The sequence below is a fragment of the Schistocerca piceifrons genome, chromosome X (genome assembly GCF_021461385.2).
Source record: "Schistocerca piceifrons isolate TAMUIC-IGC-003096 chromosome X, iqSchPice1.1, whole genome shotgun sequence".
NCBI lineage: Eukaryota > Metazoa > Arthropoda > Insecta > Orthoptera > Acrididae > Schistocerca > Schistocerca piceifrons.
In genome coordinates, this window is record NC_060149.1 from 466392346 (window position 1) to 466419090 (window position 26745).

Below are 26745 nucleotides of genomic sequence, written 5' to 3' on the forward strand. Positions count from 1 at the left end.
AGACAAACGAAAATTACCATTTTATTCAGGTACCGTTTCAGTCCACAACAAATTTGTGCGTAGGCACATAGCGAATGTTGCGCGGCAGTTGTATATTGCGAGTACGTCACCGTGTGCAAAAGTTTATATAATATGTGTTCAATATTAGAATAGGAACATACTGATTGGAGTACCAAAGTAGGCACACCCCAACTGCGACTTTGAAAACTGATTGGCTAAATAAATAGTTTTTTCTTCATAAAAGCTGCGGTTTTCAAAATTCATTTCCGACAAATCAATTGAAGATGGTCCCACGCGTGGTTGTGGTATTTCTTCCGAAAAATTAATTTATGGTCTCTCCAGGACACATAAATTTGGGTGATGGACTAAACCTAAGTCATTAAGACCCCTAATAGAAGATTGTCTCATATTTACATGTTCGCCTCCGTGGTTGGATGGCAGATGTTAAGGGTTATGCCAATACTAATCTGGTAGCGTGGACTTCCAGTTACATACGGCTGTAAGTTTTCGAAAATTTCGTCAATGTTGATGGATTTCCTTTGGTCGCTGTAACATGTCGTATACAGCTTTGAGCAACATGAAAGCGATTTGTTCTCTTGCGCTGCTCTACCCGAGTACTGGATACGATAAATCATATTTTTTTCTTGATAGTTTGAAAGGAGCGTAACGCCTTTAGGAAGACTGGAGCAACTGCTCGTCAAGGTGGTCGTCTAACTGCTAATTAGTGGCGTCCAACTTTCGTTCAGCGTGGTGTCTCAACCCAGAGAACAGGCATTTCGCCACTGGCATTCTGGAAACATCGCAGATGTTTGCACTGCGGCCCGCTCTAAAGCAGAACAAAGTTGTGCTCCGTTTCTACTGACCTTTCCGTAGATCAGATACAAAGCAAAAGGCTACCACATTCTTCGTGCCAGGTGTGTGACACAGAAATTACACGTGCGGAAAAATTAGCGAACGCGTGTTGGTAATTTTTGTTCTACAACTAACTTTCCATTAATCCTAAAGAGAACTGCCACCCATTATATATTGTTACATTACATTGTGCATGATGTCACTGACATTTCTACTATTATAGAGGGCCATATGCGTTTTAAGATTCGCCTTCTCCTCGCTGACTCATGTCAGATGATCTAAAAGAATATTCTTAACACACTGCAAACCAACGTGAAATTAAATCATCTTTATTTTGCAAGAGTACATTTCTAGAATAATTACATTTTCTTTTTGCTGGATTTGGTATAGTACATGCGTAATCTGTACATTATAAATTCAGAATTCTGTCCGTTGGTCAGGTATTTACGAGGGTTGATTTACGTTAGCATGCCTCCAGTAATAACTGCGGTGCCTTGACACAAGGCTGGGTGCAGACACGCCCACACAGGTGTTGATCGTTAGTTTCCGTCTTATATGCACTAAATACCAGATGTTTGACATAATAGAGGGCTGAGCGTGGCCGGTCTTAGAACGGCTACTATGACCGAGCGAATTATTACGGATTCGCATCCCGAGGTATGTTAATTTGAAGCCTCTCACTGCCGGATGAGCATCTCCAGTTTCGACATCTCGTGCAAATGTGGATACGGATCTCCTGTAAGATCTTCCCAAAGAGTTCTCGGTTTATTTAAAATAATCAGCAGCTTGGGGTTCGAATGAAGCGCAAAATCTTTTATGATGCAGTGAAAAGCACGTCAAATATCACCGATTATTTATTTCAATAGAAAGAAAGAAAGAGTCGCATGGTGTTTCTGGTTGGTAGACCCCGAACGATAGGATATTTTTCCTCCGCGATTAATGACTCCTTTCCTCGGTGTGAGTGAGAATCGTGTCTTAAGTGTACCCGTTGCTGTGGCTGCTGTGGATATTAATACTGAAAGCAAGCACGCAAACGTGCTGGTGATCGCTCACGCCAAGGAAGAATGTCGATATTCTGCAGAGCATGTTGTATCACAACAGCGCTATGTGAGCGACCGTTATCCTGTTGGAAAACACCCCCTGCAGTGCTGTTCATGGTGGGTGCACTGACGTACAAATTTGTAGTCATGGTGCGTGGGATAAGTCACTAGCACCGAGGCAGAACCAGCTTTCATCAGGAAACACGACAGACTTCCATCCTGCCCTCCAATGAGCTCTCGCTTGATACTGCTGAGTAAAAAATGCGATGGTTTGTGGTCAGTGGAATGCACGCTACAGGGTGTCTAGCTCGGAGCTATCCTTGAAGTAACCCATTTGGAAAAGTTCCTTGTGCCACTGTAGTGCCAACTGCAGTTCAAATTGTTGGTGCAGATGAAGTTACGATGCGCCAGAACTATACGCCGAACACGATGGTCTTCCCACTCAGTACCACTACGTGGCCGTCCAGAGCCTCGTCTTCTTGCGTGCGTACGTTCTTGTGACCACCGCTGCCTACATTTCTGCCAAGTCTTTCTGCAAGATCGCAGAAGGAACAACCATCTTCACGTAGCTCCATTACAGGACCTCGTTAAAACTCAGTGAGGTGTTGATAATGGTGTCTCTGTCGCCTTAAAGGCATTCTTGACTAACATCAGCTCACCCTCACCACGTCCAACCTCAAAGGGAACTAACGCTCACGATTGTTACAGCGTGTATTTAAAGCAAACGTGATTTGCATCCTCATAGTGGCGCTACCAACGGCACTCTTATGCAGCTGGCGTGAAATTTAAATAGACATCATCTTTCAGATGTAGAAACACGTCTACCAACTTTCGTTTATGTCGCACAAGTCCTTCTTGGTGCTGCGATTTTTTTTCCGTCGGTGTATTTCAGCCGAGTTCAGTAATTCTCGACTGCGCGTTTAAATGCGTACAAGTTCTCGATAGCACATGAAGAAATTACGACCTTTAGTGGGTAACTTTTCAATTCCGTACTGATCTCCCATTGGCTCTGAACGGAGGCGAGGATTCGCGAAGTGTGACTGACAAGCCGACTAGTGTGATGTCACAAGTTCGTTGCGGGGCCCGTATTTCTTGTGGGTCCCAGTGTCTATAGCGTGATATCGTGTTTGTGTTGTGTGATGACAGGAGAAGGGAGAGGGTGAAATGCGATGACAGCACATAGCATATTCCTCTCGAATAGTAACATGAGGGTCGCCGAGCTTCGATGCAACACACAAAATAAGAAACCAATTTAGAGGCAGTAAACGTACTAATTCGCTGGTTGATGGTCAGATCTCAACCCTGTTCTCTTCATACTGGGAATTATTATTACCCCAGCCTACTTACCTTTCCTTCTTCTGTCGATATTGCTTCGTAGCTGTCCAGGTATTCTTTCATCTAATTCTATTCATAAAAAGGGCTCATGGTCTATGTTATTGTGCCCCTCTGAAGTGCCGTCAGGTGCATCGTCTCCGGCGCTTCGGCAGATATTTGCAATTTCATTTTTGCAATGTGTAGCTGGAATCAGCCCAAATAAATGGTGCTCATCACATCTTTTATGCGACGACCAGTGTCGACGGAAAGCTTCTATTTGTTTCAAACAAAATGGTTTCCACAGCAGAATTTTACGTGTCATTCGATAGAACGGTCCCAAATTAGTCTAGTGCGATGTTCGTCTTGTCAATATGTATTAATAGGAACAGCAAAACACAGAGAATAGCGAGCACTCCAGCAGCGAATGAGCAGCGTTGCTTGGTACCGGTAGCAGTCAGCGCAGTCCAGTGTGGTGCTGTCGCGGCTGGAGTGCTGGTTACTCTTCGTATTTTGCTGACCATGTTAATACATATCGATCCACCGCATTCTAAAGGTTGTATGAAATATCCTTCTGCTCGTCTATTAACCATCGATCAAAAACGCATTAACATGGATTCTGTTCAAAAACGTGTATACTTATTTGAACGGAATTTCATGGAGTTTCTCCGATGCTCATAGCAGTAGCTGAAATGTGGGTACACCACTACACAGAGGCAAAAGAAATGTGCAATAGTTGGAAGAACACTGGAGAAATGATTTGCAGGTTATGCCGTGAGTAGCGATTGGTCGGATTCTCATAGCGTGGTCCTCACAGGGCAGAAACATCGACGGAGACTATTAAGCTTAGTGCTGAACAAAATGAAGCACGCTATTTAAGTTCAACATCCACACCTTGCAATTCAGGAAATACTCTCGCAAAGGATTACACACCCTCAGGCACATCTGCTGCACAAGTGTGTAATGTTCGTTACGAAGAGCTCCCACAAATCTGAAAATTGCTTTTTCAAAGGTAATCAGAAGACATACACTATCCGATCAAAAGTATCCGGACACCCCTATTTCCTGTAGAAGTGACCACTAAAAGTCACGTGAGATGGACCCGCGAGTGTGAAAGGAGGCGCGGAGCACTATGTTGTCAGGAGAGAAGCAGTTACAGCAAAATCGGTTGTGGCCTCGAACATGGACTGATCACTGGGTGTCACCCATCAACGAGCCTTGTTAAGCTGCCCAAGTGGGCTGTTTATTATGTGATTGTGAAGTGAGTACGTGAAGGAACAACCACAGCTAAACCAAGACCCAGTGGGCTTCATGCACTGAGGCACAGGGACCGTCGAGCATGGCGGAGGGTAGTTGTAAAAACTCGCATGCAATCAGCCGAAGGACTCACTTGTGAGTTCCAAAGTACTGACAGCAGTCCAGCTAGCACAGTGATTGGTTAGGAGTTAAAAAGAGGGGGAGCAATAATCGAGCCACACATGTCTGTAGTCATTGGTATGCGACGGTTGGGTTGATGTACAGAAAGACGCCACTGGACGACTGGAAACGAGAAATTTGGAGTGATGAATCAGGCTGTACTCTGTGGCAATCTGACGGAATGATCTGAAATTGGCGAATGCCTAGAGAAAGTTACCCGCCGTCATGTGACGCGCCGCCAGTGAAGTAGGGAGGAGACGATGTTACAGTATGAGGGTATTTTCCATCAGGGTGTGGCCCCGATTGTGCTTAAGAAAAGCTAAACGCGGAAAGATATGAGCACTTTTTATTGCACTGTGTATTTCGTACAGTAGGGGAACAGTACCAGCATGACCATGCACCCTGTCATAAAGCAACATATGTTGGGCAATAGTTTGCGGAGAGTAACATTCCTGAAATTGGCTGGGATGTCCAGGGTCCTGATCTGAACCCAACGGACCACATTTGGGACGACTTAAAACGTCGACTTTGCTCAAGACTCCAGCGTCCAGCATCAATATTTTCCCGGGTTTCGGCTCTTGAGGAAGAATGGGCTGCGATTCCTCCACAAACGTTCAGACACATTATTGTCAGCGTCCCTGGCACAGTTTAAGATGTCATAACGGCCAAAGGTCAACACACTCGATATTCATGTCCACTAACAGGTGTCCCGATACTTTCCACCAGATGGTGTATCTGGAAGAAGATTGACATCAAATCCTGAGGTTGAAACTGTGCAGTTCAACAAATCTTATTTTACTGAGGATGTGTAAAATTTGGAACAAATTAAAAGCATTAACTTACAAGGAAAACTCCCCATCACACCTTCATCAGTGGTGGTAAAATGGTTGAGTGGACAGCCCGTCAAAAACTGAAAACCGATGAATCATGAAAACAGGAAGAAGGTGTACTTAACTGTGTAAAAGGAAGCAAAATAGAAACAGTCAACGATCGAAGCTCAAGATGTGCAACATCAAGCGAATTCTAATAGCTGCGGCGTTGTAGTTATGTCGCCACTGTGTTGGAGTGGAAAGCGGGAGATTTGTGTTCAAATGTTGGTCATGCCAATACTTTTTTTTCCATAAAATTATGAACTTTTTGTCCGATTATTCACGTGTGTGTTCTCCTTCCATAGCCTTGGCAATTGTCAAACTATTCGTTGGTTATAGAATATGGGTAATTTGGTAAGCATATATTACCACCGCAAGTAAATGTGATGAACAGTGAGAGTGGGCGAGACACCGCATAGACCTGTCACAGAAATGAAAACAACAAATAAACGGGTGTGAACTATGTTACAACAAAGGAATTCAAGAGTCAAAACTTCCAGAACGTATTGCAAGAGATGTAACGCGTGGTACTTTTATAGAACAAATAGGAAATACGTAGGTCTGGATGTCCCTTCCTTTCATTTCGCTCTTGCAAATGGACATTACTCCACAACAAAGACACACATCTGAATACAGCGAACAGACAAGTCAATGACCGGACGGAAAGTTCATCATTGCGTGGATGTATGTACATGCGGGCAAGAGGGAGATTTGAATACGGATCTCCCTCTTCGTAATTCAACGCCGTGACCACATAACCACGACGCCGTGGCTATTCAGATTCGCTCGATGTTGCAAGATCTTGAGCGTGGAACGTTCACTGTTTCTATTTGCTTCTTTTTTCACAGTTCAGTACGCCTTCTTCCCGTTTTCATGCTTGATCTGTGCCCAGTTTTTGAAGGACTGTCACCTGGGCCATTTTACGACTAAATCTAAGGAGGCTGCGATGGGGAGTTTCCTTTGTTAGAAGGAGATGGGCTTAATGAAAAGAAAAAGACAGCGTATATCTCGTGTTCTCTAAGTCAGGCAGAAACCTTTGGAATGGTCTTCGTATGGTTTCCCATGCACATTCGCTGCTGTCGTTTTTGCAAGTGAATTTACAGATAGAAAATATCTGGATAACACCAAAAATTTTAAACAAAGTCGATAAAGTTTGTATGAGGTTCTTCGGGGTGAAATTGTAACTGAATTTTAAGTTAGCGGACAGACACACTCGTTGCGCCAACGACTACGACAGAGGAGCTAAGCACGGTCGTAGCATCCGCGAATTAGCATCTGGTCGTCAGTGACGCCGGCTCGTAACACCACTAACGAGACCCGTGGAAGAAGTGTCAGATCCAAATTATCTCGTATTAGGTGCTCATTCGCGATGTTCGACGAAACGGATGCTCTAAATAAGCTTGCTTATGCAGCCGGTAAGTCACAGTACTCTGCCAGACAAAAAGTGAGAGCACAAGCTCAGCGAATTTCCCTAGTATAAGGCGCACAGAAGGCTGCCACGTGCACTCTTCGATACTGCAGTACAAAGCATGTCTTCCCCTGCAATACCTCCCTGATCTGTATATCACTGATTATCATCTCTTTCTCAGTCAGGAAAAATTACTGGGAAAGCTGACGAAGAATGAAGGAAGGTCAGGGTTTAATGTATCGTTAGCGACGAAGCCATTCGAGATGTATCACAATCCAGGATTGGACGAGAATGAGAAAGGAAACCATCTGTGACTCTTTCAAGGAATTTGTCCTGATCTTTATTTCAAACAATTTAGGGAAACCAAGGAAACTAAAATTCGTGGCCGGATCGGCATCAGAGTATCGCTCTGCCTGAATACGATTGCACTACCTAAACCACTGCTCCATGCTCTCTGTGAAAGACCCTTGACTACTTTGGATTTTTTATTTGCGTCAGGAACTACATTGACTGATGAAAAAGCACCCCCTCTGGCCTCAATGCATGCAATGAGTTGGTTGGGAAAGGTGTCATAAAATCGTTGTATTCTCTCCTGAGGCGAGGTGGCCCACAAGTGTTGTAACTCCATGCTAGCCATGCACTGGGACAGATTTGACATCCTGGCTCGTCCCACACGTGCTCTATCGGGAACAGAACTGCAGATCTTGCTGGCCACGAGAATACCTCAAAATCACACCTACAGTTCACAGAGACAAGTCCCATGTGAGGACGAGCGTTGTCCTGATGGAAAAAAGGCAAACGATACTGTCACATGAAAGGTAACACATGAGGAAACACGGTGTCTTGATGTACCGTTGTACTATGAGAGTTCCCTCAGTCACTATCAGTCCTGACCTGAAGTCGCACCCGATAGCTCCACACACAATGACGCCAGCAGTAACACATCTGAGGCCCTCTACAAAATATTGGAAAAATGGTACTTCTCCCTAGGTCGCTCCTTACAGGCCGACGGTGGTCATCCAGGATAGTGCGGTACCGCGATTCATCGCTGAACACAATCAGACGCCATTCAGCAGCAGTTCATGCTTCTTGGTCAAGGCACTATTCCAAACGCAGCCGTTTGTGTAGTGGTGTTAATGGTAGTCTACGCATGGGACGGTATAAAAATTTATTTGCTCCGACCAGTGCTGCAGGATGCCACAGAATATTGCAGGGAGCCAATTGTATGGTCTCGGATATCAGGCACATGTGATGCGATTACTACGTGCATGGTACTCAATACGACGATCCTTGCTTGTGACAGTCTCACATGGCCGACTGGGATCTTAACGAGTATGCCTACTCTCACTTCCCCGTGCAGTCCATCACTGGGACACTGTCACATGCGAACTATACAGTTCGACCAGCCAACCATTGGAGACGCTCAGTGAAGTCCCTTACAAACTGTCAGATGCTGGGAACTCTGTTTCACACAAGTACGCGGCACCTCCGTGTCCTTCACAATGATCATTCAATATCTGATGCTTTTCACGCTCCTTATATACCATACCTGGACTTGTAACAACACTAAACACGAGCTATGCTAATGCACTTCTGGTGGCCGTTCTACCTGTCACAAGGATTTTAAATCTAATCATTTACGAATACAATTCCGCCGATGGTGTGTACTTGTGCGAAGGTGCTATGCCATCTGAGTGAGTGCTTCACTTTTTTTGGTCAGGCTGCGTGTATAACAATGATACATTAAAAATCCTTGCTCCGAGCAGCTTCATTTCACTACATGATTCTTTAATGCACAGACATATGTCTGAATCTGCCAATTTTTACACACAGTCACATAGTCGTGTCGGTTGGCTCTATGGAATTCCCCAAATTCGTGACGTTTTCCCCGGTTCTTCAAACGCTAGATTCTAGTCATCTGAGTGACGTCCAGTTTGATCAATCAGTCTGCGCAAAGGTGAAATGCTTGTATTGTTTTTTGTTTCATTCGTTCTTCTAGATGACCAGTCCTCTGTTACAGAAAGGTGTTGTGTGGTGAAATGCTAGGAACTAATTGCAAGCTGAGGAAATTTCTTCGGAATTCAGTCCAGTCATGCACAAGTGCCGTTGATTTGCCTCAGACCGTGTCCCATCTGCAGCCGAAGCTATCCTTCCTATCCTTTGGCCAGTATTGATAGAAAATACAATTAGTCTCCACAAAGGATCAGTCATAATGAAATAATGAACGTGAAAGACTCTTGAACTCTTCTGATATTAATTTTAATCATCTCAAGAACAATGTTGATGTGGAAGTGGCAGAGGATATGACGGCGGACTAGTGTTAAGGGGAATCTGGTTCAAATCTCTATTTAACTATTCTGATTTGGGTATTCCATGATTTTGCCAGATAATTCCGAGTGAACTGTCATATAATTCCTTCAGATGCAGCTACACTCGCACCTTTTTTCGATAACAGTCAAAACTGAGATCTGTTCAGATGCCTAAACCGGACCGTTGACAAGACATTCAAATAACAAGAAAACAGTAAGCTCAGAAACGATTAAATGCGGCGGGAATCACATCGACAAAACGGTTATAAGCGTTTTCATTTAAGTTACTTTCAGAGGTGGCATACCTGTATCGAACATTTGAATTGTATCATCCCAGAAAATATTTTCAACTGTCGAGTTTATTGCTTGGTTACAGATAATAATAGAGTGGTACTTAACAAATAATGAGATTAATTTGATGAGCTCGTTAATATTTTTGACTAAGGAAACGTAGAAAACTGGTTTATTGGAAGCCTTTGACATTTATTTACAACCATGTGCAAAAAACGGTTATATTAACTTTGCTTGTGATCTTCCGCTGAGCATTCTTCCCTTACGACCTTGAAACTAAAAAACTGGCTCCAGAAGACAGCTACTCTGGAAAGATTACGTCAGATCTGTGGAGAGATGCGCCTTTTGCAGTTATCAGCAATAGCAATACTTTTTTTTTTTGAGTTAATGTATTCACTAATGTTTGCACACTTTTTGCTCTTCTTCTGACTGATCTGCGTCTACAGAAAACACTTTTGTGTGTCTGGGCCTGCCTTGATGCCAAAAATTTTATTAGTTTCATTAACAGTAGTTTCAGCAAAGTGTTCCAATCATAAACTGGATTTTAGTTCCATAAATTCGTGAAGTACGGGAAGACATACAGGGTGCTTTCGTGATGATGTTACCAGCATTCGGGGATGACGGAGAAGTGTGTGCGTGGCCTTGGAGTAACTAAATTATGCCAGCGCTGCTTACGAACCGTTTCACAAGCCTTTTTTTTCTGTAGCGATCTCCTGCTTCTGCTGAACCCAGAGAGGTGCACGCACCGCCAAGCAGAAATTCGGTGTCGCTCCGCGAGACACGCTGTCGTTGCGCAGATGGTACTCGATTAAGCTTATGACAATTTTGGTGCGTCTAGAACATTTTTACGTGGTATATTCTGGCGCATAATGAAGGATTCCGTTGCGGACTTGAACCTGTCTCTATCTTCTCCCAAAGAATGCACTTTTTAAGAGCGCTTAGCGCAGTGTAACGACGGCCGGCTTACACCACACAACGGTACTGCGCCTATGTGAGCCGCCTCGTGCACTGACACTGCTTAGCGCCTGGTAGGCCAATGTTTGCTTGCGTGCTCTCCGCTGTCGCCTCTACCTCGCTAAATACTTGGCGGCGGATCGCACCAGTCTCTCTGCTATCACAAGCGGTAGCTATATGCTGCTGCGCTCTCTCACTAAAGTTACACCGTAGATTATCTTGCACATCCCGACTGACGACACAATATTCGTTCTTGCATTTCGAAAAATGCTACTTACATAGCAATATGCACTGGGCGACGTAACCATGTAGGACTTGAGAGAGGTACAAATCACCGAGCTGCCATAGTGATTTATGTCTATACAATTTTATCGATGACTTTGTAACATTCTCATTCGTTTTGACGAGTTAAATAATTTATGGCTTTTGAAATGTAAACTGTTCACAAAACGTTTTCGTCGTACTAATGATCTTTTTTGTAAAAAATCGAATACCTGCATTCTCAGTGCAGCGCAGTAGAGCACGATGTGTCCCCAATCATTAACGGGACATTGCGGCTTATATGGATTGTATTGTTCGTCAACATGCCTCAAAGGCACTTTTGAAACTTAGCCCGTGAGCGCATTGTCACTTTAGTGCAGGAAGGCAGGATAGTTCCTTCAACAACGCTTTGGAATTTTCCATCTCTAATAATCTTGGTTTTTATAAGACGTCTAAATTTGATCTTACTTCTTTTACTAAATAATGTCTTTTATTTAGTAGGGAAACAGCAAAAGAAGGAAGTGAAGAGAGGGCTTAACGTGCTGTCGAAAACGAGCTCATTACGTGTGGAACTAGATGGGGATGGGCAAGGATGGGGAAATAAATCAGCCGCGAGCTCTTCAGGGATATCGTCCCGTCATTTGCCTCAAGCGATTAAGGAAACCACTTAAATCATCGTAAATCTCGATGGCTAGACGAGAATCTGAACCGCTGTCCTCCCGAAAGCAAGTCCAGCCTCTATGACCGAGGGCGCCACATCACTGTAATGAATTGACTGACGCTCGCCAAGAAAGTCTTAATCCTTTTCATCGCAAAAAGATTGGCTGACAGGGGTACGAGAAATAATGCCGAGCTACATTTTCTGATTTTTGAACTGAGAGCCGATATCTCGGCACAATTAAAAACCTGATCACAGTGCCTTACAGAATGTAGATACAGAAATTATTAACGGTGATCTCTCTGTTGAATGGGAACAAGAATTTTGATATCCTCCTGGTGGGATGGTATTTGAGAGGAAGAGGTTATATGTTGGTACTAGGTATCGCCCCTTCTTTTGATACAAAATCATCCATAACAACATAAAATCTGTATAGTGTACAAGCATACATCACAGACACAACACAACAGAGTTTCAGAACTGACTCATTATCCACAGAACAAAAGAATGGACTGTTAAACCACATTTACTACGACCTCACTAAGAACCAAATGGTGCTTGTCTTCAAATCTCATTATTGTATGTGAAGGTTTACATCTGAGGTGCAACGATCTCAACATAACGTTAAGAAACTGGAAGTGTTCGAAGAGAAACGAATTTTATGCCAGCGCCAGAAACCTGGATAATTTGCTTTCCACCCTTCAGAATTCAATTTGGTGATTATTTTAACACTTCCCACACAATAACGCCCACCTTTTCCAGTCTGGAGGCATCATATCCAACTACTGTTCAAGAGTTTGCAAAGACAAATATTGGAGCTGATCGTGAACAGAACTGATCAGTAATGAAACTGAATCCCTTGCCGACAGAATAATTTAAAGAAAAACCGGTGATGTGGACATCTGTACAATTTACAGCATTCTTCATCTATGAAAATACACTACATTCTCTCGAGGGACTCTTTTGTAGGATTTTCACGACGGCCGCGCGGGCTAGCCGCGCGGTCTCAGGCGTCTTGTAACGCTCCGGGCGGCTCCCCCTGTCGGAGGTTCGAGTCCTCCCTCGGGCATGGGTGTGTAATTAAGTAGTGCGTAAGATTAGGGACCGATGACCTCAGCAGTTTGGTCCCATAAGACCTTACCACAAATTTCCAAAAAAATGGTTCAAATGGCTCTGAGCAGTATGGGACTTAACATCTGAGGTCATCAGTCCCCTAGAACTTAGAACTACTTAAACCTAACTAACCTAAGGACATCACACACATCCATGCCCGAGGTAAGATTCGAACCTGCGACCGTAGCGGTCGCGCAGTTCCAGACTGAAGCGCATAGAACCGCTCGGCCACAACGGCCGGCACAAATTTCCAATTTTTCACGATGCACACGACTACTACAAGTAGATGCTGTTGTGGAAACTTTGTCAACTCGTCAGACATTTACAATCTGAACATCGAACAAATGTGATATTAATTTCGCTACTTTATAGCGAATGCAGTTTACACGAGTTTTCTTACAAGTGGAATAACCAGATTTTACAACGGATAACGTAACGTAGAACATCACTGCGTTTTCCCATTTTGAACCCATAAATTTACGTAAATCATAAGTTCACTGAAATCGAGACAGGTATTTTTGCAATAATTCTCGAAATTTCTGCTCAGCTGAATTGATGTTCCGTTCCATGTCCGTTTATGTAAATGCAGTACTGATTTACCGATTTCCCCTCTAGTAAGGTTCTTATTGCATAGGCAAACAGCAAGCAGTTTCTCACGAGCATATATTGCACAACGCCTTTTGCATCACAGCTTCCCTTCGTTTAGTTAGGTAACGTTAGTGTGTCTCTAATAAACCCGTTGTTTACAGGACGTTCCGTTAGAAGACGAGAGAAGAGGGGAGGTACAACTTCTCAGTCCTTCCGGTCGGTTTCGTAAAAGGTGTGAATCGTTTCCTGCTCCGTTCTTGATAATCTGGGTTCCTGGGGTTTCCTTTCGCAATAACGAACTTTAAAACCTACTGCGAATTATTTTTTCGGCCTCTGTACTACCAGACAAACTTGGTTTAGAAATTACGCTGTGTTTCAGTTTGTAATGTTGTTATAGTACGGATGGTCATATTCACATTAGTACGCCCTTTTTACTTTCTAACCTTATGGTGACACAGTCAAATGCGGAAATCGAGATGCGATACTTGACATCTTTCACACGTACGAAGAATAATGTGAAGATCATTTGATCTTACAAGGGAACCTCCCCATCGCACCCCCCTCAGATTTAGTTATAAGTTGGCACAGTGGACAGGCCTTGAAAAACTGAACACAGATCAATTGCGAAAACAGGAAGAAGTTGTGTGGAACTGTGAAAAAATAAGCAAAACATACAAACTGAGTAGTTCAAGAGAACATAGGAAACATAAAGGACGATCGGATCGCAGGAGCGCCGTGGTCACGTGGTAACGTGAGCAGCTGCGGAACGAAAGGTCCTTGGTTCAAATCTTCCATCGAGTGAAAAGTTGAATTTGTTATTTCCAGTTTATGTGACAAACTCTTATGTTTTCATCACTTTTTTGGGACTGATCATCACATCCACAAGAAAACCTAAATCGGGCACGGTAGAAGAATCTTTTTACCCATTCGCCAAGTGTACAAGTTAGGTGGGTCGACAACATATTCCTGTCATGTGACGCACATGCCGTCACCAGTGTCGTATAGAATATATCAGATGTTTTTTCCTGTGGAGGAATCGGTTGACCTATGACCTTGCGATCAAATGTTTTCTGTTCCCATTGGAGAGGCACGTCTTTTCGTCTACTAATCGCACGGTTTTGCGATGCGGTCGCAAAACACAGACACTAAACTTATTACAGTGAACAGAGATGTCAATGAACGAACGGACAGATAATAACTATGCAAAAATAAAGAAAGTAAAATTTTCAGTCGAGGGAAGACTTCAACCAAGGACCTCTCGTTCTGCAGCTGCTCACGCTACCACGGGACCACGGCGCTCCTATGCTCACATTGTCCATTATGATGCTTATGTGGCCCATGGACTACTCAGTTTGTATATTTTGCTTATTTTTTCACAGTTCCACACAACTTCTTCCTGTTTTCTCAATTGATCTGTGTTCAGTTTATCAAGGCCTATCCACTGTGCCAACTTATAACTAAATCTGAGGGGGGTGCGATGGAGAGGTTCCCTTGTTAGCCTTTTTGGTCGTTTTTTAACACAGTGACCGATGACTATGAGCAAATTCTTATCTCCAAATATTTAGTCACAGCAGGTTCATCAACAGATGACAACCTTTACCTAAATATTAAATATTATTTTGCGAAGCACACGTAGAACGTTGATCAAACTGTAGTGGTCTTGTAGAATCCAGAATGCTGTAGCTTGTTGTAGTTTTCACTCCGCAAAGTGGTTTGGTGCATGAGTCCACGCTAGTCTACCCTGTGCAAGTCTCCTCATTTCTTTAACAACTGAAATCTGCAGCCACTTGAACCTATTTAATGTAGTCAGACCTTAGTCTCACTCTACACTTCTTAGCTCACACTCTTCCCTCTATTACCAAACACACTACTCCTTGATGCCTCAGAAAGTATCTCATCAACCGACCCCTTTCGTCCGTCAAGTCGAGCTACAAATTTCTTCTCTTCCCCAACTACTTTGATATCTCTTCATTAGTTAACTGATGTATCAGTCTGATCATCAGCACTGTTCTGCAGCGCTACATTTCAAAAGCTTCTATTATCCTCTTGTCTGGACTGAACATCGTACACGATTCACTTCCGTACGAGGCTACACTCCAGAAAAATATAATACGAGAAGACTTCTCAATACTTAAATTTGTATTAGATGTTAAAATATTTCTCTTTTTCAGGAAAGCTCTTCTCGCTTTCTTTACTTTACATTTGCTTCACTTCTGTCGTTCTCAGTTACTGTATGCGTCTGAAAATTCCGCTGAATTGTCACAGAATATGAAAAAAACAAGAGTTACATACAAAATACCTCTATTGGCCTTTAAAGCAATCACCATCGCACTCGTCTCATTGCGAAATGGAGCAACGCGTTAAAATTAGGTCTCGCTTAAAATTAGGGAAACGGCAACGGGGACTCGGGGAATGTTAGTGCAAGTATATGGTGTTGAAGCAGTGAGTAAACGCTTTAGAGACGGAAAGGACGGAGTCGATGACGAGCCGCATTCGGGTGAAGACTCACTATCCCTGACATCGAAAGAGTGCGACGGATGCTTGCGTATGATCGGCGGCTGTCTTCGAAAATGAGAGCAATAGAGCTGAAGATATGCAAAGATTGTGCAAGAACTGCTGTTCAAGAACATTCGCAGACGTTGCGTATGTCCAAAAGCGCGTGACCATGGCGCTTCGAGCAATCCACGAGAAGCGTTCGCTGATGGTTTCCAAAGCTTTACAACCGATGTCAGAAGAGTGTTGCATCTAATAGTGATTACTTTGAAGGCCAGTAAAGACATATAGTATGTAACTCCTGTTTTCTTTACTTTCTGAGACCATTAACCGAATTTTTCAGAAGCGCTTTGTATTCTGATGCCCACATAGCAATTTCTTCAGCGTCTCGTTTTCTAAGTTAATCGCTAGAGCATTACCTAATGTCATTCAGCAAAACTAAACTATTCTTGTAGTGCTTCTGTTTATGTTAACCTTATGAGCTCTTTTGAAGACACTGTCTATACGTATTGTTAAACTGACGTTCAAAGGCCTCTGCTGTCTGTGAGAGAATAACAATCCGGTCGTCAAATATCAAAGTTTTATTTCTTCTTTGACAATGGGCTACGATTCTGTCTCACTCCCTTCTTAACTACTGCCTATCTTCTATTTCCTTCGACTCTTATAAACGTAGTCAGGTTTCCGTGCAAGTTGTAGATAAACTTTCGCTCCTTATGTTTTTTCCTTGATAACTTGAGAATTTCAAAGAGTGTATTCCAGTCAACACTGTCGGGGGGGGGGGGGGGGGGGGGGGGTTAGAGGTACACAATTACTGTTAACGTAGATTCGTCATTCTTCAGTCTATTTCCTAAGTCGGAGGGTCACTATTGCCTCGGGTGAGGCTGCATTGCTTCGGAACCTAAACTGGTCCAGTCGGCTTCTACCAACGGTTCCAATATTCTATGGATAATTCGTATTAGCATATAGCAAAGCAATGTAAAATCTAATACAAAGAAAAGACGCATACGAAGAAGTTACGCAAATAGGACACAAATTCATATTCAGTGGAAAATGCGAAATTGTTAACTTTGGTGGCAGATGTATGAATGTGTGTTGCTGCAGCGCAATGTCACCGCGCAGCTGACAACGATCGTAAACAGGGGACATGTCGATAGCAGGGCCTATTCATTCCGTGTACTCAGCTGGACAGTGACTATGCCTCGTAAACAGGCGAGTGAACAGTATACGGCGTTATCAGCTTTCGGGAGAGGACGTGTAGTTGGGTTGAAATAAGCCGTTTCGAGAAATCGGCGAATCGCTCGACGTTTGAATAGGAGCGATGCCACCATTCGACGATGTTGGCAAAAACGGGTGAACCATGGCCGAACACAGCGTCAAGATGGAAGCGGTCGACCTACAGAGACGGAGAACGGAGCAGTCGTGAGAGGGGTACTCACCGCCCCGGATTCATAATTATCATAGACCCGAAGTGCAAATGATGCTTCAGTGATCACAACGACCAATAATAAGGGGCTTACAGAAACGGGGTGCCCTCTGCGCCAGGTGCCATTGACATCCGTACATCAACAAGCCCGTTCGCAGTGGTGTCGGGCACATTCGAAGTGGAATCTTACTGACTGGTGTAGAACTGCCTTCAGTGAAGAACCCCCCTTCGAATTGGGCCCTGTTGACCAGCGAAGACGTGTCTAGAGACGCCCCGACAGCGGTGGGATAACAAAGTAGGCTGTCGCCCGCCACACGGTCCGACAACCAGGAGTGATGGTGTGGGGTGCCATTTCATTTCATAAAGGACCCCTCTGGTTGTCATCTGCGGCACCGTTGCACCACAGAGGTTCAAAAAATGGTTCAAATGGCTCTGAGCACTATGGGACTTAACACCTATGGTCATCAGTCCCCTAGAACTTAGAACTACTTAAACCTAACTAACCTAAGGACATCACACACATCCATGCCCGAGGCAGGATTCGAACCTGCGACCGCAGCAGTCGCGCGGCTCCGGACTGAGCGCCTAGAACCGCTAGGCCACCGCGGCCGGCACCACAGAGGTACTCGACAATATTCTATGCTCCGTTTTGTTTTCCTACACGGTAAGCCATCCTGGCTTACATTTCAGCGAGATAATGCCCGCCTGCAGACGCCGATAGTTTCTACTGACGGTCTTCGTGCTTGCCAAACTCTACCTTGGTCAGCAAGGTCGCCGGAGCTGTCCCCAACTGTGAAGGTTTGGAGCATTACGGGCAGGAACGGAGCCAGCTTGGTATTTTGACGATGTAACGCGCCAATTTGACAGAATTTGGCACGATATCCCTCAGGAGGACATCTAAAAACCCTATTAGTAAATGCCAAGCCGAATAACTGCTTCCACGAGGGCCATAGGTGGACCAAGGCGTTGCTGATCTGCTCAGTTTCTGGAGCTCTTTCTCTTGAGTAACTCATCCAATGTTTTCTGAAAGCCGAGCAGTTCTAGGCGCTTCAGTCTGGAACCGCGCAACCGCTACGGTCGCAGGTTCGAATCCTGCCTCGGGCATGGATGTGTGTGATGTCCTTAGGTTAGTTAGGTTTAAGTAGTTCTAAGTTGTAGAGCACTGACGAAAAAAATGGTTCAAATGGCTCTGAGCACTATGGGACTTAACATCTGACGTCATCAGTCCCCTAGAACTTAGAACTATTTGAACCTCACTAACCTAAGGTCATCATACACATCCATGCCCAAGGCAGGATTCGAACCTGCGACCGTAGCGGTTGCGCGGTTCCAGACTGAAGCCCCTAGAACCGCTCGGCCACTCTGGCCGGCTGTACATACATCTAACGATTTCTGCTCCACTCGTATAATTCCTTCTTAGTGCTTAGTTTTTTTTTTCTTTTGGTGTATATTCACTGGTGGCAACGGCCTTGCCACAGTGGATACACCGGTTCCCGTGAGATCGCCGAAGTTAAGTGCTGTCGGTCGTGGTCGGCACTTGGATGGGCGACCATCCAGGCCGCCATGCGCTATTGCCATTTTTCGGGGTGCACTCAGCCCCGTGATGCCAACTGAGGAGCTGCTCGACCGAATAGTAGCGGCTTCGGTCAAGAATACCATCTTACGACCGGGAGAGCGGTGTGCTGACCCCATGCCCCTCATATCCGCATCCTCCACCGGGGATGACACGGCGGTCAGATGGTCCCGGTAGGCCACTCGTGGCCTGAAGACGGAGTGCTTTTTTTTATTCACTGGTGCATAAAGGATGTTGACATTGTGCTAGTGCATAAAAAAATACATGAAAAAATTTTCACACAACTTTCTGGATTCTACAACATACAGCTTTGGCGAGTTGCATTGTGATGCTTGAAATAATGGTCCTGTAAATATCGCTACTCACTGATGAGCGTTTAGTAGCTTTAAGCTACCTCAAGGGGAATATATACTTCAGTGCAGTAACTCGCTATAGCTTGTTGTTTATATCTGAACTGTTTTCTGAAATTTGTAGGCTTGAACGCTACGTTAAGTGCAAGAGAAAAAACGTACAGAACAACACGGCATTGTTCCAGAACCTTTGGAATCATACTCATAGTACGACACCTACACAACGAATGAAGCTATTAGCCGCAGGTTTAATCGACGCAGGTTGGTTGGTTGGTTGGTTGTTTTGGGGAAGGAGACCAGACACCCGAGGTCATCGGTCTCATCGGATTAGGGAAGGACGGGGAAGGAAGTCGGCCGTGCCCTTTGAAAGGAACCATCCCGGCATTTACCTGGAGTGATTTAGGGAAATTACGGAAAACTTAAATCAGGATGGCCGGACGCGGGAGTGAACCGTCGTCCTCCCGAATGCGAGTTCAGTGTCTAACCACTGCGCCATCTCGCTCGGTTCGATGCAGGTAAAATATTATTAGTGGCGATGCTCAGGTAAAGGATTAATCGAAATGCAAGTCGTCAAATATTCTTTCTGCAGCGGTAGGAGTAAAAACCACAATTTTTGGTAGTTTGAGACGTTTTGAAACGTGGGCCGCTCTATTTCGAGGACCCAGATGCAAGATTGAATGAGAGAAAAGTCGTGACAATGAAATACAAGACACTGTTATGTTGTCAGGTGGAGAAAATAGCGATATTCAGTTTTGATACATTCCTTCTTTTCGCAGATCTGGAGACATCGGTGATTGTAATGCTTAAGTTTTCTCTCGCACTTTCATTTGATTTATTGTGATTTAAGTCTACTTCGAGGTTATTACAAGCTGAAGATCATCTTTCTTGATGGAATGAAATTGTGTCTCGCTGCCTCTGAAGCATAAAGATTGGACCTAGCTAATATTGCATGTTACTGAGTGTTCAATTGGCACGTTCCACATCATCTTATATAGTGAATGTTATCTATGGAACGTGGAATTAACTAACTAACCAACTAACTAGTTAGCACGCAAAATGTGCAGCTCAGGACTCATGCAAATGATCACGTATTATATTGACAAACAACAAAGCTCGAATCGGCTCAAATTTCTGTTCTCACCGTCCTGCAAGACATGTAATAGAATTCAGTATTCAACATTCTTCCCAGTTTTGTTACTTAAATTGAATAGTTATCTTACACATGATGCGTGCTTAATGTTAGTAATTATTACACAAGATTTTGTTAAAGCTAGTGACTGCCATTGTAACGGGTAATATTATTAACAAATGAGTGGCTATTTTCACACCTAGGATAGATATTTTTGTGCACAGTAGCAATATGATGTGGTAAACCTCTATCACTGAGTGAAATTCGACCATAGCTATAAGCTATTACGCTGTAGGTAATATTGAATTTCCTCTTAAATTATTTCAAAGCCAGAGATCGCAACCCTTTACCCAGACCTCTGTTAACAACACTGAGTCATTATGCCCTCTATACGATATCCCCAGACTGGTTAAGCGAGACAATTTCAAATTCTGTTGTTTCCAGACAATCCTAGAAGCAAGCACATTGGTACAGCAAACACTGCTGCTGCTCTCTGCGCGTAAATGTTTTAGTTACTAGAATTTAAGATTATCGATAAATTCTTGTATATAGAAAAACTGTTCCTCTTAACTTTGATCAATGTGTTTACTGTAGTTCTCTATCAATGTGTAGTGCTAATAAGGTCTTCGAACCCATTGGTGGATCGATGGAAGTTGATTTCTCTTAAACGATTACATATTCAGTAAAAAGTACGCGTGCTATTAACGTTACGTGATGATACTCTCGAGAAAGAGTAAGAGAAGGCTTGGCGTTATGTATCACAAGCGTGGCGGATGTGCAAGCACTTCACCGTACTTATCAGTCACGAAATACTAACAGGAAGATAGCCCACTCCCGTACATTCTCGCTCCACGCGGGTTGCTGGGTACACGCAGTATTTGCGATAGGAGACAATTTCTCGTCCTGGTACACAGATCGCGTTGATATCAATCCATTTTTAAAATGTTGGTACATGCTGAGAAAATGTTAATTCGATGAACTCAATAATTCTGTTTATACGCCTTTTTAAAGTAGTCTTGTTCTGCGCGTTTCTTTCAAATGGTTACATTGCATTACACTGTTATCTTATCAGCAACATAATTCCATCCAAAGGTGATGAAGGTTTATAATGAGTTTGCTTCATCATGTTCAATAGTTAAAAAATGGCTCACTGGTTTCAAATGTGGCTATACTTCTCTTGAAGATTCTCCCTGTCACGGACGTTCCGCAACTGCATCGATAGATGAAAGTGTGGAAAATGTGCACAACACGGTACTGGATGAGTAGTGATCAAAGGTGTTATAGACAGCTAACACTAAAGGCATATTTTAGATTCTTTAAATTAGGGAAAGCTTCGTACATTAGGGACGCCAAATTTATTGAACGCTGACCAAACGCAAACGTGCAAATGAATTTTCAACAACGTTTCGACCGTTTTAGGAAGAACACAACAGAGTTTATGGCCATATTTGTTACTGAGCGTGAGGTATGTGTCCACGATGTCACATCGAAAACGAGACTGTGGTCGAAATAGATAGTGGAAACTACTATTCGTGCAACAAAAATGACGACTTTTTTCTGGTTTCTGTAACACATTCTTCTTATGAAATGCCTTGCATAATAGGTAATAGTAACTGACGCACGCAATGTGGGTCTTCTTGACAAATGTGGAATACGTGGGAAGAGGCTTGGATGCTAAAACGAAGACTTGTCCACGAAATTGTTTTGGCAATGAGAAAACTGAAGCATCTGAAGTAAACATTCAGCATCTATGTATTGTCTAGATGTTGCACCCTTTTACTTCCGTTTAATCTCACGTCTGCAGAAATTTGTGGCTGGAATTCGTTTCTGTACAGTGAAGTCGTCATGACTTTATTAGATGTGTAGTCTGCAGGCTTTTCCTAATTGTACTTCTAGGCTGGAATCACCTCACTACAAAAACTTTGAACGAAATGCATTGATCTAAAACAGGACTGCATCAAAAAGTATTGCCAGGCCAAAAATTTATCTTCTTGTCCTCGGATGTATTTGAATGGGTATTGCTGGACGTCCCAAAGTACTCTAAGTAATTACACATTGCATTCTCTAAGAAGAAAACCGTGTAATTAATTTGTTCCATTCTTGAAGAACAAAATGTGAGATATTTATACAAAATTCAAAATTTCTTAAGAGAAAAATAACTTCTTAGTCGCGATCGCTGTAAAAAAATATTCATTGTACACAGCCGGTTTCGACAAAGCTAAGTTACCATCTTCACATGTTAGTCTTGCGACGCCCTGGTAAGCATGGCAGACATGTTCTGTTAGAGGAACGATGATTTAGCTAATTGTGATGTACACAGTAATTTTAATTTTGACTTGCCAACGCATCACTCATTTCATGTTTTATGTACCTGGAAATTCAATGGAAAGATTTTGTGTGTAGACGGCACAGCATGTTTGTAACAAGTTTTGCGGAAACAGATTATTTACAATAACGTTTCTTTACAGCGATCTCGGCTAAGAAGTTCTTCTCCTAAGTAATCACTACAGATCGCCCCTACAAACTCAACATGAGCAAACTAATTCAGAATTTCGATACTGCATTTATATTTGTTTTTCTGTTTGGGACCTGTTCTCCAGTCGAGGGCAGATTATGTGGAAAAGATTAGTCTGATGGAGGATTAGTGCAGTATGTTATTGGAAGCATTGTTTATGTATGAAAAACATTACATCTTTCATGTATGTAAGTGGTGAAATTGAACTGGAAGGGGTGTGTTGGGTCACAGTGGAGAACTGCTTGAAAAAGATATTCAAGTTTTCCTCTTATACACATACTCCACCTACGAATCCAAGCTCATACAACACCTTCAAGCGATCGGCAAACGTTAGCACTCAACACGCACAGATCATCACGAGACCAAACTAGAAGGAGAGATAGAATGAAATCAAAGGCGTGCTGTTAAAGATATAAATGGCCAGTTGAAGAAAGCTTCGAGTTACGTTATTACTAATCTAAATATGCAGATATGATTGCTCGAGAGAGTCTCGTCAGAGTTTTCACTAGTTGCTTCATGGAATGAATGATATAATTCCTCCCGCACCTCCCGCCGATGATTCATAAAAATTGTTGCAGTGCCCCTGCAGTAACAAAATACGCCAGGCACGAACCACGCAGCGCTGATTGTGTCTTACACTTCTCCAACAATTCGATGTTTAGGGGCAATGCCCAAAACCTGTAGCAAAAGAAAATTCCAGAGCGCATGAGGAGTTCGTATGCTCCGTTTTTCAGGTGAGACACACACAGTCGTTCGTTGTTTATGTACTCATTCATAGATTACTGTGGTCGTGGTCATTTCCTTTACTCATCACAGTGAACAAATAAGATAAGATCTTTAATGTCGCTCATTCTTGTCACTGGTTTCGTACTATTGTTACCTTCGAAAGTATCTTGACATTGTACACCTAGTAGCTAATGCTTGCGCACTGAAATAGTTTTATATACTTCTTCCAAGGGCGTCGCAAGACATTCTCTTTCTTAGAATATCTTTATAAATAATTTTATCGTCCTCAGATATCTTGAAGTTGTTTGCTGTGTCCTGTGTGTAAATTTTGAATAGCACTGGTCTTAAAATACTTCCTTGATGTGCGTCGGACGTCAAATTGTAACGTGCAAAACTCATTGGATTGATGAAACGAAGGGTGTTTTCTGCGAAAGAAGGTAACAACATGACACTTCGAACGATATTCCATCAAGTAAAATCCAAGCTTTGTTGAAGTAACAGAGAGTATTCAACGAAACATCACACACTGGACCGAACTTTAACGTTTGGTGCTTAGAGATACACTTCCATAACACGTTGAATGGTAGAGTCATGCTCATATAAATTCGCCACATTTTTCTTGAATACAATTTAGTCAGTGCATATAGCTGACAAAAGCGGACCGAGAAGCCCCAGGAAACAAAAGGAAGCAAAACAACTTGTAATTTAATTTATTATAAAAATGAGTGACGGTGCTGGAGATATGCAAAGTTCTGGGCAAAGAGAGCTTGTTGACTGTCTTCGAATACTTTCAGTATTAATTGTTTCATTACCTGATAGCACTCCCAAAGAGTGCGTGATAAAGTAGCAACAGTCATAGTCTGGAACTGTGATAACGACAATCTGAGTTCGTGATTTCACATCTAATTCGAAAAATACCTTCAGCTCTGATACTTTCGTTTGTTCAAGGACAAACCACTTCGCAACAAACGATAATTTTTGGTTTGCCGGCGAGCAAAGCAATGTTAATCAAGAAACGCGTTGCCAATTCCGCAACATACAGTTTCGAAAGCATTCAGTATGCACTCTGTCATGGCCTTTCCTTTCAGCCAGGCTTTAGCTACTAAGCAAGAAATCTCAGCAGCTGCGCGAAAACAAGACTTTCGTTCGTGACTCTCTAATCTGTCGGCCCATGTTGAATTTCATCATTGTTGATACTCTTCTTAATTTGCTCATCACGATTTAAATGAGTGTTATTTTTCTTTAGATACATAATGAATCATTTCAGTGTTGTTATTCACGCATGTTCGATGACTTTTAAAGTGACAAGTTACAAAAACATTTTCCAAACCGAGAACTTGTATACTAAAAGCAGTAAAGCAAATACATCAATAGTCATGGGAAAATGGAGAGCTGCACCTAAAAACGCATCATTTAGAAATACTGCTGAAGCGAAGAGAAACTGAGATCAATCTGTGACGAATCTGAATATCATGCTTCGTGTGTCGTGATTATTATCTGAAATGGACATCATCTTAACTCAAAGAGTGAACAAATAACACACGCCGGTGGTCGCGGTCGAGTCAGTGGTGAATTTCTTTGTAGTAAGACAGATGCCGAGCCATTCATCTTTATAATTGGTTAGTGTCTTCATAGACCGAAAAATAAATGCAAACAATGTAGCTGCTCAATTTTTACCAGCGATACATATTATACTAACAAATGTACAGAGACACTGCGTGCAGAAAGATGTTAGAAGGATAAAAGCATTTTTAGCGTCGTCGAAATTGGAATTTTTAAATAACACTATTGTTTATCTCGAGTTTTTTTTTCCTCTAATATACGCATCCTCGTATATGAGCCCAACCAAAGCGTGTAAATGACAAATTTGTCATCGAATCTTACACTGCTGTCAATATGATGGAGTTATGCCCTCTGATCGTGTTCTGACTATTCTAAATACTGCGATCGGAGCGTAATGGAGAACATGAACTGACTGTTGCCACTTGGGTGATTCACAGTATTTGAGTTTTTAAATCTTAATTTCCGTTTTGTTTGTGCAAGCCAGATGCAGATACAAAATCTGCACAACCAGTTTTTTACAAGTCAGCGAAATACTTCGAATATTTTTACTCGGGGATAAAACAAGAGAAATATTACTGCAACCCTCGAAAGTGGGAATCCTATTGAAGAGAAACCTTTGGAGACACTAAATCTGGCAAATCGCAATATATTGGAATGTCATTCACGAGGACATATACGACCAGACATGACTGAATGAATAGCGTTATCAAAAAGTTAAGGTAAAGGAGTTCGCTGGGTCGTCTCAAAAGATCACAGACAGAAACAGGTTTTCAAACAAAGGAGGCATCTCAAATAATTTTCTCCTCCAGGCCACATTATCGGGATTAACATATAGCGAAACACTTTGGATCTATAAAAGAGTCCTGCAATGGTCTTAAAATCTCTTACGTGAATTTCGTAAGTAAATATATCGATAATTGCTCACTTTTTCATTCATTTGGGACAGTAAGTATCTGGCAACATACACTGAAAATTAAATAATTGCATTAATTACTCCTTGTTGCTATTTTTTCCGTCTGTGTAGATCAAGAAATGCTTGGCTGAACAACAACAGAGCTGTCATATCTTTCCCTGAGGAACGAACCAATACAGCGGAATATGTAGTCTTCTCTTTTCCTTTAGATATATCTTTTTATGCTGCTGTTGCTCATAGTGCTAAGTGAATAACTGTTTCAACAGAAATCATCTGCTCAAATCGATGTAAATACAGTAATAACACCGATATCTAAATGTTTCAGTCATTTTCGCTGCCGCACCACGTGCAGCAACAAAGACCGGTAGATACTCAGTGAGTGCACGCGCGAGTTCTTGACGCGCGGCAGCCTACAAAATTCAAATGCATGAGACATTATATGGCTCAGACAAGACATCTGATTATGTGTGGCAAACCCTTCGTGCTAATTTCTCGCTCTCATACAAATACACACTGATAATGACAAGAAAGGAATTGATTTAATGCAGAAAACGTCGGCTGATACATAATTAGAAAGGAAATATTTTTACTTACCAACGTGTGCTGGAAGCCCAGCTCATTTGGGACGTGTAGCCTGTCAACCTGACCCATTTTGGTTGCTTTGTGATATTCAGCTCAAGCGAGGAACACTAGGAAGCAAGCACTGGGCACAGCGATGTGCACGGCATTGTAGTGCGTCGGCGACTGAGGTGGGGAGAGCAGCGCGACCGCCACCTGTTGACAGGACGCTAAACTACCGACGAAGTCAAATCAGCGTCCAATTTTTGTATCCTTTTCCTTTACGCGACATAACAGTCAAGAAACGGAGTGAACGGCAGTGTTATGCACCGAGACTAAATAGTATTCACTGCTGCGGCAGCATCTAATGCTCCAATTAAAATATTTAAAATAACAGAGTTGTAAAATGCCCCATTTGTGAACCATGTTTCA

General features: G+C 42.8%; 1 protein-coding gene across 1 annotated transcript in view; it reads right to left on the reverse strand.

Annotated features, from left to right (window-relative positions):
- The window catches only part of LOC124722886 (chloride channel protein 2), a 533838-nt gene extending 507352 nt beyond the window's left edge, over positions 1 to 26486 (reverse strand). The window contains exon 1 of the mRNA XM_047248023.1: positions 26350 to 26486. Within this exon, the coding sequence (XP_047103979.1) occupies positions 26350 to 26406 (57 nt within the window). The 5' untranslated portion in view covers positions 26407 to 26486. The remainder of the gene's footprint in view (positions 1 to 26349) is intronic.
- Positions 26487 to 26745: the final 259 nt, after the last annotated feature.